Below are 17,234 nucleotides of genomic sequence, written 5' to 3'. Positions count from 1 at the left end.
CTGATCTAAGCTCAGTGTGATGGTGTCTTGACAGATGATATTACAAGCAAGGACTAAAATTTTCATTCTCATAACCCAAGTCTTCTCCACCAGAGCAGCACAGGAGGACTCCAGGCAAGCAGGTAGGATGGACAGCAATTCCTCATTCTCACGGAGAAGGATGGTAAAGGGAGAAGCAATTTCAACTGCTGTTCAATGTAGAAAACTCCTAATTATGTAGAAATATTGATGTGAAGATCAAAACATGTGAATGATTCCCTTTGACATCAAACCTTGATGCTCCGAGGTCTTCCCTTCCCCACAGGCAGCATCCTCCAGTTATATGAAAAGAGATTATTCTTTCAGAGGGATGTTCCTGTGTTCCAATGCTCTGCATGAAATGGAAATTTGTTCTCTAGAAGTAAGGCACACAAACATCCCAAATTGGTGCCTATAAATGCTGTGAGCACAAGCCAGGCCTCCATGCAATGATGTGGGAATTCAACACTGTAGCCCAGCCAGTCAGAAATGGCTGCATCCTGTACACAACAGTTTCTGCCTCCACATCACACACAAATGCTCTTAAGGCAACATCCAAAAATGCATCAGCTTGGTATAATATTTCACATACTCAAAGATCTTCAAGTACACTAATACTTCTTAGTTACACTACACAGTTAGAAATGTATCCTTAAGCAAACAAACTCACAGTTTCACAAAGCATACACCTAACAGAAATGAAAAATAAAAACTAATCAATAAAACATTGCAAAAGCTCTGTAGTATGCAAGAGCACAGCTACAGAATCAGGTGAGAATGCTAAAGGTATCCTCCACAGCTACTGTGTAATATTGGTCACATAGAAGCAGGCTCCATTTGATTTTCACTGAGATAACAGGCAGAATAGTAAGATAACAAGCTTTTGGCATCTCTTCCCAATTATTTTTTTCAGCAGGTATTTCCAGTCTTCAATCTAAATTGAATTCCTACACAGAAAGTCAGATTTTAGTGTAAAGGCTGGCCAAAACAAAAAATACAGATTCTGTAAGCTTTATGCCAGGATGCTTAAAACAATTCAAAGACAGACAACTAAAATAGTACTACCTCAATAATAGAGAGCATTATGGGATGGACAAAAGCTATGTGAGGGTCAAATGTCAGCAACAGCTCCTTATCAAATGGAGTGTCTCTTGCATGTCACAGAAAATCTTTAGAGATACAACTTTATTATTATATCATTGCTATTACTACTGCTCCAAAAGCTGAGATTATTTTCAGGCTAAAGCCCTGTAGAAGCTGACTAGAGGACAATGGGAGCCTGGTCTGAGCCTCCCTTCCACCCAATGTCCTGCTGAACCCATCACATGCACAGACCAAATGATTATTTCCAGAGTGAAAGTACACAGCATTACTTCTAGAGTGAAGTCATTAGCAAGCTGATGTACTAGAAATAAAATCCTGGATATTGTCCCTATCTCTCTTATTTCACCACAACTAGCAGATTTTCCTTTTAAAAAGATGAGAAATATTTGGGAGATAAGAGAACCTTGAAAATTATCTAAAAGCTGAAAGAACCTACGCAAAAGACTTTAAATTCAAAAATCTCTTTTTTTTTTTCCTCAAACAGGTACAGGTCAAGTGAACCATTACAGCACATTTATAGCACTTGGCATGTGCCCCAGTGCTGTGTACCTGTGAAGCCACATCTACATGTGGTACTACCAGAATCCTAAGGTTCGCCTGGGTTTTATTTTAATGCCCATAAAACAGCTGAAACAATCCCAAAGAACCACCCTTCTTTTGCCACATTTCCACCTTGTAAAAGCCCTGTGTGCAGGAAAGAGGATTTACCTAAACACTGGCCACAGAGACCTGAAGGAGAATCTGCCAAGCAGAAAACATGCAATCACCTTCACATGCTAGGTTTGCAAAAAAAAGGACAATCTTCCAGTACAAACAGATATACAGGAAACAGAACTCAAGGAATACATCTTGTTTAAAAGAAAATGTCTCCACAATAAATATAATTCCTACAAAGAAATCTGAGCTTCTAGTCCCATTTGTATCCCAAGCAAAAGATCTGCACAAACCAGGAATCTGAAACCCACACACCAGTGTTTGCCTAATGTGCTCTATTTTCAACGAAGTGCTACAGGGAGAAAACTGTGTGGAGAAAGCTGGGAATAAAACTGTAAGATGCCTTGGCTAGGAGAACAAATATTTATTCTATTTCAAAGGTAAGGATAATGAAAATAAAGCTAAAAAGCCCATGTTGTCATTTATATCAAAGTTTTCCTTGTTTTATTGCATAAACAATTAAAATTATGAATTAGTACAAATCTGTAGGTTCATAATTGGCAATCTGAACAGACACAAAGATACTCAAAACCCCAACATATAATTCAATAAACATTTACCATATAAAAGATAAAGTTCAAGAGATCACTTTAAAAAATTCCAGCTCTCTTTGTTTGAATGTAAGCTTTTCCTGGCAAAAGTAGCACCTATGAAACTGGTGAGTCCCTCTAACCAAGGCACACGTACCCCTGTATGTACCGATAATCAGGAATTTTGTGATTCCAGCAATTGTGGAACATTATGACTTCTGAAAATGTACAGGAAACCTTCCCACAGGCCAGATTCAAATTATCATGTTCCAAATCTGAGTTTCCAAACCTCCAGCTCACCCACTGGGGTAATCCTATGGGAGCCCATGGGCAGGTAATTAATTAAGAGGATTTTATGATGCATTTGGAACTGTGAAGTCTCCCCATCTTCAGACAGAGAATGTATATGTACAGCAATACATATACACACAGCCCTTGTGACAAGTGATGTGCAAGAGTCCCTAAAAATGACAGGCAATGACAGCTAAAGGACTACATTGAGATCTGTGATTACACTCATTCAGTACTGAGTAATTATGGCTTAGAACATTTTGCAAAATGACAATAATGGGAATGACTTACCGACAGGTTTGCACCAAAAAAGCATAAAATTATAACAACTTTTATTAGTGTCTTCACAAAATCTTACCCCTACCAAGACTTGCAACTAGACAAAATCTACCACCACCAAAAAACCAAACCAAATCAAAACAAAAAACCACCAAGTAAAACACCCAATATCAAACCATAACCAAGCCACCAAAAAAAAAAAAATCCCATAAACAAAATCACCTATGACCACAATACAAATAGGCACAGGGAAAAGGAGATCAATACTTAGAATTATCCAGATTATTCAGGAACTCTGAAATTTACTGGAAATTGAAGTGAAAGTTGAGGGTAGATTGATATATTGCCCTATTCCACTCTAAGATAAAATATGGCAAGCCCTGGGAATGTACAGCATGTATTAGTTTACTAATGAATACTTCAAAATTACAAGGTCTATGCACAATAGATAACACAGGTTAGTAAACTTAACAAAGCTTAACCAGGTGGTGGACAGGTCAGAGAATATTCCATGACCCATGTTTTGTGCAAATTAAGTTTCATTAACTGCATAGATGAAGCGCTTTACTTTTAATAAATGTGTTTAAACACCAGAAGGGTTTAAGAACACAAAGAAAGAAGTACAGGTGGGGATTAAATTGCTCACTCAAAACACTAATTTTGCTTTCTTTCAGTTGCATTGCAATGTTCAGCTGAGCACTGCTGAGAGCTAAGCCCAGCAGCCTGACTCAGTATGAAAAGCCACTAACACTGGCATGCATCCTACAGCTGCCTGTGTTTGCTAAAGCAGAACAGAGAGACATGGAAGGATGGAAAAGAGTCCTGCTTCACCTTGGAGCCCTGGCACACTCCCTTTGCTGAGTCAGCTGCAACAGCCGCTGGGTACATTGTGTAGAGCAGAACACACCTGGAAACCCCTGTGGTTCTCCTACTGGAAAGACACAGCACTAAAACCTGTGCACTGGCTAGAAATGTTCATACCTGTGTGTGTCCCCAGCCCCCATGGGGCGGGAGGCACAAAGCAAATGTGCAAGGATGTACCTGCAGAGATGTGTGCAGGGAGGAGTGGGAATACAACCACTTGCTGGACACAGACTCACCAAGTTTACATATAGGTTTTATCTGCTCTACCACAGATCCTCAAATGCTGGTTTCTTACTGTGATACTCAATAAAGATCTCGATCTTGTAATTTTTCCTAAGTCATTTCCTCTGTTTTCCATGCCACATGGTTCTCACTGCAGAGGTCACTGCCTATGGTCTGCAAAGTTCCTGGCTCACACTGCCAGCTCACCTGGAAAAGCTTATGTTCTCAGGAAAGAAACAGAAATCAGTACTAAGTTCTAGTATCAACAAGAAAATAAAACAAACCCCAGGGAACAATGCTGGAAGTTAAGCGGCATTGCCAGGACTCAGGACACACCATACTGCTCTGCAGCTCACCACTCCTCTCATGCTACACCAAAGTAAATAAAGGGGACAGAGCAGGGAAAGACACTCCTTGTCTCACCTTCTCCTACCACCTCAGGAGACAGCCAGGAGAGAAGAGGACAGCTCCACTGCACTGCAATAACCCACACATGGTGCTCAAGCTCCCTGAGGTCAGAGCTGCCACATTTCCTTGAGGGGAACTGTTTTTCTCTCCACCTCTATCAGAAAGGGAATCTGAACTTACGTCTCTGAAGGAAATGATGAAGAACCTTTGCTCACAGCCTTCTTGCTATAATAAAAACTCTAACCAGGTGGTGTTATTACAAACCAAATTTTCTGCTCTTTCATGTCTATCTGGGAAACATTGAACAAAAAACAACACAGCAAAGCATGCAAAGATATCCTCAGAAGCCATATGGCTTTGGAAATCAAGTGAAGCACAGAAGGAAACCATGACAGCTCTACGCTACCAGTCAGTCAGAGCGCAAATAGAAGTAACAGGGGCACAGCAACAGCTCTGAACTCTCATTCTGTACCTAAAACCTTCATCTAAACAGGTCTGTACCAGAGTCAAAGCTCCCCTCCCCTCTTCCTTACCTGTGGATCCACACAACTTGCCCTAAGACAGAAGACTGAAATCCCTAGTTGCTACCATTCCTTCAGAAAACAAGAGGGGCACCACATGAAGAATCTTACTGCTTTCTTTGAAAAAAAAAAAATCCCTGAGAGTTAGAACTGCCAATAAAAGATCTGCACAGTTTAAAATACAGGAAGAAAAGCACTGAAGGTACCTTTTCAGACTAACTATGGTGCAAAAAGGCAAATTGGCAATCCTGTACATTGAAAATGCAGGCAGCTTTTTCCCAAGATCTTTTGAAAACTAAGATAATTTAGTTGGATTTATCCCCCACTCTAACACATTTAAAGGAATGCTTGTGACTGAGGCACAGGACATGAAACAGAGGCAGACACAGCTATATGTAATAGCTGAATCCTGATTCTCTTTTTAAGAAAACAAAGACACCAATAGCCTTTCTCTACATCTTTATCTATACATTTGTCCCTGATACTACCACCTGTTATAGAGTTTGCAGACAGAATTCTGTCTTTTTGGGGATTTTCTTTTTCTTCCTTAGATTACATGATGTTGTTCATTCTGGGAAGAAATCAGACAAACCACCTAAAAATGTACTTAAAGGCACCAGCTCTCTATACCACTGCAGACCTTCTCCAAGTCCTGTTTCAAAATGTCACACTACACACCCACAGTCCACAACATCATCCACACAGGCCTGAATAAAGTCCCACAAAGAGCCAGACACATATTCAACAGGAAAGAAATAAAATAGAAGAGACATACAGCAAAATAAAACAAAAAAAAAGAGCACCTTGTAGTGCATGACTGGAGGTCTGAGCTAATACTTGGTTCTCTGTGTGCTTTGTCTTTCTGTGCTGCTGGCAAAGGGGACAAGTTTCTCACAGGACAACACACATTCCATTCAAGCACAAGATAAAAGCAAGCTTTGTGCAGAATAGCTATACCTTGGTAAAACTAACCTGGAAGAAATGGGTGACTAAAAGAGGTTTTACCTCTTCGAGTTCTGTCTCATGTTGAAAAGTATTCCATCAAATTTTAGTTAACAGAATTTTGAGATATAATAGTATTTTTTAAATGTCTGAGTAAACAGTGAAGGTCTTTAATGATATATCAAGACCATATTTAAACTGGTAGCAATAATATTGATCATAAAGTTATGTTTGTAACCAAGCTGCTTATTTTGGAGGATCAACGGTATTAGTATTGCACTCTCTGCAAACTGAAAACTCTGAATACTGGGCAGAAGGGAACCCCAAAACCAAGTGGCTGAATGAGAAGATGCTTTCCATCACAAGGTTTGGGTCAGGTGTTATGGATTTCCTATTCTTGCATGTATATAATCTAAAAAATGCTCTTACAAGCTGAAGCTCAGAATTTCTCCCCCACGATCCGTGGCAGTTGGGAAGTACATTTCATAACTTTTGTTGTTTTGCCTCAATAAATGTTGTTAAATTAAATGTGACCAGTTAAGCAACAATTCCATTGTCTTTTCCATTACACTTACAAACTTAGAGCTCAAGTCTCTCATCAAAGTCACGTGTCTGAAAGAATTTACAAAAGCCCTAAAGCTCTGTTTTCTATATTATTTACCTCTCCTAACAACTCAATTTCTCAGAAAAATTACAGTATTTTTCTGAATACAGTCCATATTTTAAAGAAAAAGTTAAAGCTAACACCAGGTTTACCACCAGCTGTCCTCCACAAATACAGAACATTTTTCTGAATTAATTTGTATTTTTATGCAAAGTGATTAATAATGAGAAAGAAGGGAAATGTGATGGGGATTAAGTGCTTTTATAGTCTCTGTATATCTCCAAACTGCTGCAAAACGTTTGTTGCTGGACTGCTGAAGACACCTGGACGTCAGCAAATAAGCTTGTCTTCAGAAGAAGTTTGGAAACTCTTATTTCCATTTGGTTGTATACACATTCCCTCCTGCAAACTACCTTCCAGAGGTAGGTATAGGCTATTTATTCTTCAAAGCATACCACAGACGTGTTGCATAGGTCGGTATTTTTAAAACTGTCCTTCAGAGATGATTTGAAGATTGTTCATTTTTTTTGATTATGGAAACAAAAACAAACCCAAAATGAGGATCTTGCTACAGTGCTGGAAAGCAGGCAATTTAGTGGATGCTGGTTAACAAGCATGTCCAAAAGTGACTGCTTTATTTGGATTTTGGAGGAACAGTGTATTATATGAGATTCTTACAGATATGTTTACAGCCGAGGAAATCCTTCAGGATACTGTCAATTGTGATGTCTGCATGAGGCAGTTGATACTTAAAATTCTCTGAAATCAGGGTATTTTCCTAAATGTAGTGTTTTCCAACATTTTAGCCTATTATAACCCATTCTAGACATAGTGTGATGCACAGGAACGCAGCATCAAAACTTGGATGCTTTGAAGGACACTGAAGAGGGACACGAATTTAAAAAATAATTAAAAATCAACTATATTATGTGATTTAAAATCCAGCCATTGGATTGACTGATACCCTATTGACTGATACCCTATTGACTTCCAAGCCTGGAAAACATAGAGGGATCCATCACAAAAATCAAGACAATCAATTGATTTGTGCCTTCTCCATCCAGTCTTCTTGCGTGAGATTTTTTAAATTATTCTGAAAGTCAAAGGCATAGTTATCCCCCGTGGTTTGAGCAAAGGGGTTACTAAAGAAAAGGTTCACATCCATAGGTGCTGCTGATTCTGAGTCCCAGGAGTCGGTGTCTGTGCTGCTGGAGTCTTCCGTGGCGGTGGGCGGGCAGCTCAGCTGCTCCAGCTGGTCGATGATGTCTGTGAACTGGAAGGCTGAGCTGGACTCGGAGCGCACTGAGTAGGCAGGGAAGTTGAGCATGGAGCTGGCCTCGGAGTGGTTGGCAGAGCCGTAGGTGTGCAGGGAGGAGGTGCCATTCAGTGGCAGGTTGTTGAGTGAGCTGCTCTCGGAGCGGTTGTTGATGAGGGAGCTCGTTTCTGAAGGGCTCAGGAGGCTCTGCATTCTGCTTGCTTGGGCCTTCACCTCAAACAGCTCCGAGGTGTCTGATGGCCTCTCGTTGCCATTGAAATCGCTTCCTTCTTCAAATTCAAACTCCTCTTCCATGTTCATATCCACGGCCTCGGTTGAGTACCTGTCAGGGCTCGACTGAGCAGAGACCATGTTCTGCTGGAGGGCATCTGCAGTTAAACCAGCTGACCCTGACAGACACTTAGAAAACTCAGAACCCTTCAATTCTAACCCACTGTACACATAGGAAAATGCCTCAGAGCCCCCAGCAAAAAAGGACATTTCTGCTGGGTCATCATCAATGAACTCCTCTGACACCTGTAACTGGGAATTTGCCAGTGTGAAAAGAGGGGCACCCTGGCTGCCATGCTGCTGCTCTTTTTCAGCAATGAATACACCTGTGGTAAAGTCATCCTCATCATTGTCATTTTTACAACCAGCAACCCTGCTCTCCTTAGTACTCCTCTCTACATCTACATCTACACCGCAACCACTCTCAACAACAGTACAAGACGGGTCACAGTTTCCTGCAACACTACCAAACCCAACACCTTGGAGCACAGGAGATCCAGGCTGCTGCATCAGCTTCCTCCCCGCTTCTTCCACTGGTGCTGCAGTGGTTTTGTCTGGAATCCTTGTGTACGGTGCTCGGGGGTCCAAGGAGGAAAGGCTGGGTTCAGCAAACATGGGCAGGATCGAAGCGGGACTGGCCAAGGAGTGAACAGAGTGGAAGGGGGCAGCTGTTGAGGCAGGAGACCCTGGAGTTCTCAAACCCTCAGTGAATGGGACACTCTAAAAGGGAAAAAAAAAGCAGAAACATAACACATGAAAAGGCTTTTGGAATACATAAAACCAAATGTAATATCCAGTTACATCCATAGGCAGAAGGAATATACGCTTCACAGGAGTTCACTTTACAGCAGACACTGTAGAGAACCTGATCCAGCAGCAAGGTTTTTTCCCTTAATTCTGATAACTGGATGGAAAGTTAAAAGCATATATTTTATAGCTGAACAAGTACCCACAAAGAAAAGCAACAAAATGACAGTGAAATTCTATGATGCTTCCTTTACCTCTCCCATGTAATATGTGTAGCATTCAGTGAAATGATTATTACTTGCTGTGTCCTGCAGAAGGCCTCTTACAAAAGCTTTGAAACTGCCAGAGAGCAGTCAGAGAGTACCTGGAGATAAACTGATCCTCTGAAATAACAACATACTAGAAAGTCCAACACTTCCCTTTCGGTTCAGTGGAACTTGGAGTAAAATATTACTCACTTCACACTCAACTGGCTACAACTATCAAATCAGTAACACCAACAAAAAGAACTGTGCAGCCAGACAAAGAGCAAACAGTGGCAGCAATTCTGGTGAGTTGACTCCTTGACTATCACCTCAGAAAGCTGTTTGCCCATGCCCCAGCCCACAACACCGAGAGTGCTGCAGAACTGACCTGCTTTGGCACGCCTGTGTTCGAGGTGCGAGTGGATGCTCTGACCTTGCTGTGCCTCCTGTGGAACAGAGCAGCCTGTCAGCATCCAACACATGCATCAACCTCATTCCTTCCCCCATCACTTATGGCCAGGCCAGTAGCCAACAGAAACATCTCAAGCTCTATTTTATGGTGTTTTCTTAATAACTAGTTCAAGTTTTAAAAGGTCAAAAGAGTTCTAAATTAAATGATGTAAGAGTAAGAAACGTACAAAAATGGAATAAAGTAAGATCCAGATCATTCACAGAATCAGAGAATCATTAAGATTGGAAAAGGCCTCCAAGATCATCAAGTCCAGCTGTTCCCCCAACACTAACCCATGTCCCCAACTGCTTTATCTCCAGGTCTTTTTAACACCTCCAAGGGTAGCGACTCCAACACTTCCCTGGGCAACCTGTGCCAGTGCCTGATCAACCTTTCAGTGAAGAAATTTTTCCCACCTAAACTTCTCATGGCACAACCTGAAGCCATTTCCTCTTGTCCTGTCCCTTGTTACGTGGGAGAAGAGACTGCCCCCCACGTGGCTGGTGGGGATCTCTTGGTACACTGAAGGAGACTTCAAGAACAACTTGGGGCTGAATACCAACTGAACACTAAACAGCACATCTTAGTTTAAATCCATCCTTTGTCATTATTATACAGAAGAATAGCTCGTTCTGGTTCTGAAGCCAATCTGCAACAACTGTAGAAATTTTTACAAATTCAGTCAACCATATAAAATTTTCTATGTTAGACTCAAAAAAGTGGTATCCTGCATTATACTTATGGTTAGATTCATTCTATGTCAGTAATTAAACAGAAAATCAAATTTTCAAATAGAAAAGGGGCTCAGCTAAAGTCTGACACATTAACAATATTTATTAATAGTAGATTAATGCAAACTTTTTAAAATTCCCATTAAGTCCCTACAATCTTTGGGATTAGGGGTAAGAGTTTCCAGCATGTAGTTTGGATTAAGATTTGGAGTAGGAGGAGTATTTCACATGTAGACTGGACAGCTTTAGAGTCAAGGAAAGAAAAAACAATTTTATAATGAAAATGCATATTCTAATTTATATATTTATAGGTTTAGAAACAATTGAGTATTTAAGGTCAAAGTTTCAAACTTGCAGATCTCAAGTTCCATTATGTGCTCTGCCACTTGCTGATTGCACAGCTACAGGGGCACAGACAGGTCCTCACTGACATCATGGGATCTTCAGTACATGCTGATCTTTCAGACAGCTAAGCCACAGATTCTCCACGGACATCAAAATGTGGTACCAAAACTTTCCTAAGCTTCTTACATCATCACAAAATAATAATTTTTTTTACATTTTAGTTTAGCTACCTTAAATTTGATAAATGAGAGTGAGCCTGCCCCCAAGCAGCATTAAAACACTGAAATTTAGGCAATAAGGGCACTGTGAAAGTCTCAGCTAGGTTTTACCTTACAAAGCTTTTTCACCTTACCTTTCATATGGGGTTCTCTTCATCCCACTGTCCTTAATATAATCCACTAGTTGCTTCTGTGTTCGTCCACTGTGAACCCACAGAAGTACAAAGGTTATCAAACACAGGGGATGAGCATTTAGAGATGGAATGTCTTTAGAATATTTCTTCATTTTTATCTCATTTTCTAAGACAAAACGAGAGTGTTCTGTTTCTCCCTACCTGTATCTGAACGAGGACCCTCTGGTGAAGAACACTGCTTTAGCCTTTGGCTTTGGCTGGTCAAAGAGCCTAAAGAATGTGTGATACTCAACACAGATTTTCCAGAAGTTTTTACACTCATCCCTACTTCCCAAAAGAAACTCCAATGTATCTTGATACGGGCCCTGGGGAAAAAACACAGAAGTTCAGTAGCATCTGAAATGACAGAAAGGAGAAAAGAAAGGTACAAATGTGTGCCAACAAAAAGGCTGAACTCCAGCAAGATAGAGGATTTTGCTAAGTCACTTCTCATCTGCCTTAAAACAATGGGAGTGATTCTGAATGCAGTAAAAAGTTATTTAATAGCTGTCAAAAATGTTTGCTTACCTTGAAACTGTAAAAGTATTTAAAAAGTGCTAGGCTTTAGAAACCTGCCCAATATAACCTACCTTAAGAAATTTCAAAGAAATTTAAATATTAAAGTGAAACGGTAACTATTTTAAAATACTATTTCTTTTTTAGGAGTTCTGATGCTTGTCTCTTGGAAAATTAGACAAAACTGAAAAATACTGCACATTGGAGTACAGTTATCATATGAAATTTCTGAGGGTCTGTTTGTGAGACACATTGCTACATGAGCAGACAGTGTGTCCTGTTGCAGGTATCTTTGATGTATGAAATTATATTATATCCAAAGTTGTTTTTTTCCTCTATTTTAATAGAAATACTAAATGCAATCTAGTCATCCAGCATGGAAACAATAATTTTGATGACATCTGCAATCACCAACACCTACTGTAAATCAGCCAACTATGAAAAATAACACTTGTGCTACAGAGATGTATAGAAAAGATGAAGCAAGAGTAATCACACCATCCTTAAAATTAAGCTACAAAAAGATAGTTTCACCTATTCCTACCTGAGGTATTATCAGATAATGCTCATTTGAATCAAGAAAGTGGATGCAGCTTTTTCAAAGAAGAAGGAGTGAGACAGGCAGCACAAAATTCTTGGGTCTAGTTATTTTTTTCTGTCTTACATTTATACATGTGTAAGCTTGTGTCAAGGACAAGCTGATATTGAAACACAAAACCTAAGACCCTAAGTTGTGGGGTGGGAAAGAAAAGATTTACACTTGAATGATTTAGCCAAGCCTGCCTGCTGAGGCTCTTTTATAAAATCACAAACTCCAGAAGCATTCATAATAAAATGAAGCACAGATTTTTTTTTTAACACAGACTAGTCTATATTACAGTAAAACTTACACAGACCTCTGGGTGGAGCTTAATAAGGAATCTTTTCCTCTTGAAACTCAGTTTACGGACCTTGGACCAATTGAAGGTATTGATTTTTGTGTTACCCTGAATTAAAATGAAAATGATCAAATGTTAGCAAAAGTTTCAGAAAAGCAGAGTACCAAACAAAATTCTGTTGTGGGGTATATGGATGTGTATGTGGACACATCCAGCTGGATTTTTAGTTCTGGTGACAATATTTCCTAAAACAAGATAGGCCACTAAGCAGTCTGAGAGGAATTGCAGAACTGCAGTGGCAGATGCACCTCTAAAAGAAGCTGCCTCACAGTAACCAAAGAACAGGTAAGACACAGCTGAGCACCCAAACTGAAATATTTCACTAAATCAGCTGCCTCTGTGTTTTGGGGAGAGGAAAACCCTATCATTGCATTCATAAACAGGACTCTGAGCACTAAGTCACTCCTTCAATACAACATAATAACACTGATTGGTCCAATCACTCCAATCAATCAATCAGCATTCTTATACAATAAGAGCAACAATATCTCAGCAAAAATCCACTGGAATATTAAAAGAAGAGAAACCAAACCAAAATTCCCAGGGCTGTTCCAAATGAATTGATGATTTTCTCTGATCACACACCTAACTTTAAACAAAGCCCCTCTACTTTACTGTCACTTGGTTTTGATGGTCTGCACTCTGCACAAGAACAAGCTGAACCAAACAGTATTTTGGGGGCATAAATGACATTCCTTGACCACAGAACACATTACATGTTCAAGACAGAGAGACCTGATGTTAAAATGAGACACCCACTCCAAGACATGCTGAAGGACAGACAGTGTGCCATCCCTGCTATACCTGGAACACCAGCACACCCATGTGTGAAACAGCCAGATTGATTTTGGTGCCCTCACGGTCGGAGGCAAGATGGAATCTGATGCCGTACATCTCCAGCTTCCGGGCAATCTCAAGCACTTGAAAGTCAGATTCAGCAGGAGTTTGACCCCTGTAACGAGGAAGAAAAATAAAGTTTTAAGAACAGTCTGATTCTACAACACTGCCAACACGGCTAACACACTTAAGTCTGAACTCTGGCACTAAATGAAAATTTTCTGTCTCGTCTAGTTGGGTGGTTTCACTCCAACTCATGTGTTACATTGAAAGTTCTGTAATGACACAGCTGATGGCCAATGTCAAGTGCATCCAAACAGAGATGGTGAGAGAGACATTAATTAGCTCAGAGGTTTTTCAGCTGAGAAACTATAAAGTTGAACAAATCCAAATTCAATCCACAGTTCTCCTCCTTCTGCTTGCTTGTGTACACACTAGCATTGACTAAGATAAGAAGTGAGAGCTGGTAGAGTTGCACAGCCAGCAAAACAAACAATGCAAATATTGCAACAGAATAACCCTTTTGAGGTTTTGGGACCACAAAATTATTACTCTATTACTACCAGGTGCAACACATTCCCTCAGCCTTTGGCTGGATAATTCCCGCCCCACCAAGGAATCCAGAGAAGGATCTTTAAAACGAAACCTCATCTACTGTCAAAATTACTCTAAAAACAAGAGGAAGCTGTACACAGACAGGAGCAACTGCTCTGTAAGGGTGCACAAGGTCCAAAATAGCAACACAGAGACTGTTCATGGCTCTAGCACACACCTGTCATAGTTTCACCTTACTGACTGCTCCCCAGGTTAGGTGACATCAAACCACTAACATTTTGCTCTCCTGCATGAAAACAGTCCTTTTTTTCCTCAATCCCCCTTGCATTTTTCCATGAGAAAAATTATTGTATTAGATGTATTATATGTATTAGATTGTAGCATATTTTCAGTGGGTACTTGCACTGACAAGGGCTTTTCCCTCTAAGTCAAAACACTCTATAAGTTCATGGGTCCTGGCAAGGAGATAAAGATCCTCCAAGAACGAGCAAATGGTGCCGTGGAAATTAAGGAGTTCTTAGAATCATAGAATCATAAAATCATTAAGGCTGAAAAAGACATTAAAGATGATCAAGCCCAACTATTGCTACTGATCATGCTCCAGTTACATTACAAAGCAAAAAAGTCTTTATCACAAACTTAAGCATGTCCCCCAAGTAGGTCCCTGAACTACAAACACCCTGCAAGAAAACACTACTAGCCAGTTTTAGGCATAGTATGGTCCAGGAGAACAGGACCATACAGGAACCATGTATGGTTTCTCCTGTGCTAAGCCCAAGGAAACCCCAGTGCAGAGCAACCTCCAGATCTGGAGTCCCAGAGGGCACAGAGAGGTTCCATGGGGCTGGAGACAGGCTGGGAGAGCTGAGGGTGTTTATCTGTAGAAGAGAAGGTTCTGGAGACCTTTCAGTGGTCTTTCAGTTCTTAACAAGGGCTTTTAAAAAAGAGAGAGAGAGACTTGAAGGTGACAGGACACGGGGGAATGGTTTTAAACTGGAAGAGATGAGATTAAGATCACATTAGGAGAAATTCTTCCCTGTGAGGGTGGTGAGGCCCTGTCACAGATTAACCAGAGAAGCTGTGGCTGCCCCATCCCTGGAAGTGTTCCAGGCCAGGCTGGACAGGGCTTGGAAAAACCTGGGACAGTGGAAGCTATCCCTGTCCATGGCAGCAGATCAAAGAGAGATTAAGGTCCCTTCCATCCCAAACCACTCTGGAATTCTGTGAAACACCAGCAGCACAGGACATGCTGGGGCATTGAGAGCAGTGAGGCTACATCAGCCACAGCTGGATAAACTGACCCCCTACATCACTACTGACAATGATTAGAAAAAATAAATACCAAATTACTTCGATGTGCAAGTTCACCAGGATAAATTAATGACACAAGGAAGACACAGGTGCTAAAAAAATTATTATTGTATTTACAAACAACCAATGCTGAAACCAGATTAGATTCCTGCACACACAGATGAAGCAAATTATTCGAGCCTTTTTTCCCAGGAGAAAAATGGTCTTCCTTCCATAAATCTGCATTTCATTTTATTAAAACAGATGATAAACTATTTTTAGCATTACCTATTTTTGTATACTATGCAGTGCCAACCACAATATTGGAACTAAATAAATTCTCCTGCTCCCTTGACTTGCTTTTCTAGTCATACTCCTTAAAGTACCTTCTTCTACCTACCTGGAGTCATGTGGTAGATTAAACAATTGTTTAGAGCCATATGGATTTTTTAAATACAAATACAAATAATCATTCACTTCATTCCTTGAAGTGAATGATTATTACATTTGAAATTAACAGAACTAGGGATAATGATAATACATATTAACTCCAAGTAGGAACTGCCTCTACAACTCAGAATACAATTATAAAACTTATTTCATATGCTATGGTTTTAAAACTAGAAGTTGCTAGAAAAAACAATGCTTCTTTTATAGTTCCTAAGATTCTCTTTAGTGTAAAACACACAGGTACACAAAATGCCTTAAGAAAGTAAGCCTGAATGCATATACATTTGACAACAGCATTTCAGCAGTGTTCTGCTGCCTTGTTCATTCTGGAGGGGAAAACAAAGAATCCAAAACACTACAGCAGGAAATCACAAATTTATTTTGCCAGCTGCAGAAGGCAGGGATTCACTGACATTCCTGACTTTACAGGCTCAGTCCATAATCCACCCCTATCCAAACGTCAGTATTATGTGACCACGTAATATAAAGGGAAAAACATAAGAGGCACAAAAACCTGATTTCAAATGGAAACAGAAATGCCAAACAACAGAGTCTTGTAGCTGCATTTCTACCAGAGTTACTACGACATGTACTAACTATATCTAAGAGCTTCAACTGGTAAAGCAGATTTCTCTTCCCCTCACTAAAATGAGTAACACCAGAGTAACTGCTTTTAATACTGGCTTTAACTAACTGTTGTTTCCATTTCCACCACAGATTCCTTAACTACATAAAAAAAGCTGTAGTACCATGGCTCCTATTTATTAAATATATGCAAGACAAAAGAGGTAGATCATAAATCCTACTTTTGGCCAGGGCTTCCTGAGTTACACTCTGAGAGCACTGTGTGTAACTCCCACCCACGCTAATTCCTGCTATAATTCTTCTGAATACAGCAACATTAAGAATGAAAGCAGAGCTTTGTCTCTTAAAAGAGGGTGCTGAGGTTGGGAAGGAGGGTTGGAAGGGAAGGCAGGCAAAAGCAAAAAATGGCAACTAGAAAACTGGAGCTCTATAGTACTAAAAATTCCTTACAAACAGTCTGGTGTAACTGATGTAGAATCACTGTTATTTCATGTACTGTTAGATATGATCCAAAGAACAGCACATCTCAGAAAATCAAATAAAAAAAAGACAGCAGCCAATCTGAAGAATGTTCACTTGCACACAACCTAGCTGTACCCAGTAGGGAAGGCTGAGCCTGGTGTGGAGGAGCTGGGAGCAGAGCCAGGCAGCTCTGACTGTACCACAGACGGGTACAAAGAGCGGCAGTGTCCTGGGTTGTAGTGTAGGATGTGCACAATGTGTTCTATCACCATCTTCATGAACTGCTGAATCCAGGTGGGGCAGTGTTTTCCCAGGCCCCTTCCCTCTGGGCTATCTTCTGCTAACAGCCCATCAATGCCTTGCCCATGACTCACAGGTAACTCCCTCAAAAGCTCTCTCTGGTTAATGGGCCATCAAGGACCCACTGCAGGACTCCTCATCCCACTGTGAGATGCTTCGCCCCAGGGCGAGGAGCCAAGCATTCTCACTTGGATATAATCTGGGGTTTGGGACAGTACAGGCAGCCCTCACCCACTGGATTCCCAGAGGACCAGACAGACTTCTATAGGATCACTGCTTCAGGAAGACCATCTCACCTGGACTGCTTCCATCACCTTGCTCAGGTTGTATTCTGACTCTGCCAGTGGT

General features: G+C 40.6%; 1 protein-coding gene across 2 annotated transcripts in view; it reads right to left on the bottom strand.

Annotated features, from left to right (window-relative positions):
* The window catches only part of FARP2 (FERM, ARH/RhoGEF and pleckstrin domain protein 2), a 72,204-nt gene that overhangs the window by 21,793 nt on the left and 33,177 nt on the right, over positions 1 to 17,234 (bottom strand). For both annotated transcript variants that reach the window (XM_066326091.1, XM_066326092.1), the window contains exons 8-13: positions 13,212 to 13,359; positions 12,366 to 12,455; positions 11,116 to 11,279; positions 10,915 to 10,983; positions 9,424 to 9,481; positions 8,523 to 8,763 (exon numbers count right to left, since the gene is read on the bottom strand). In XM_066326091.1, the coding sequence (XP_066182188.1) occupies positions 8,523 to 8,763; positions 9,424 to 9,481; positions 10,915 to 10,983; positions 11,116 to 11,279; positions 12,366 to 12,455; positions 13,212 to 13,359 (770 nt within the window). The remainder of the gene's footprint in view (positions 1 to 8,522; positions 8,764 to 9,423; positions 9,482 to 10,914; positions 10,984 to 11,115; positions 11,280 to 12,365; positions 12,456 to 13,211; positions 13,360 to 17,234) is intronic.

Source organism: Sylvia atricapilla, chromosome 10 (genome assembly GCF_009819655.1).
Source record: "Sylvia atricapilla isolate bSylAtr1 chromosome 10, bSylAtr1.pri, whole genome shotgun sequence".
Classification (NCBI taxonomy): Eukaryota; Metazoa; Chordata; class Aves; order Passeriformes; family Sylviidae; genus Sylvia; species Sylvia atricapilla.
The sequence above is the reverse complement of the archived record's forward strand: the minus strand, read 5'-3'. Positions and strand labels throughout refer to the sequence as shown.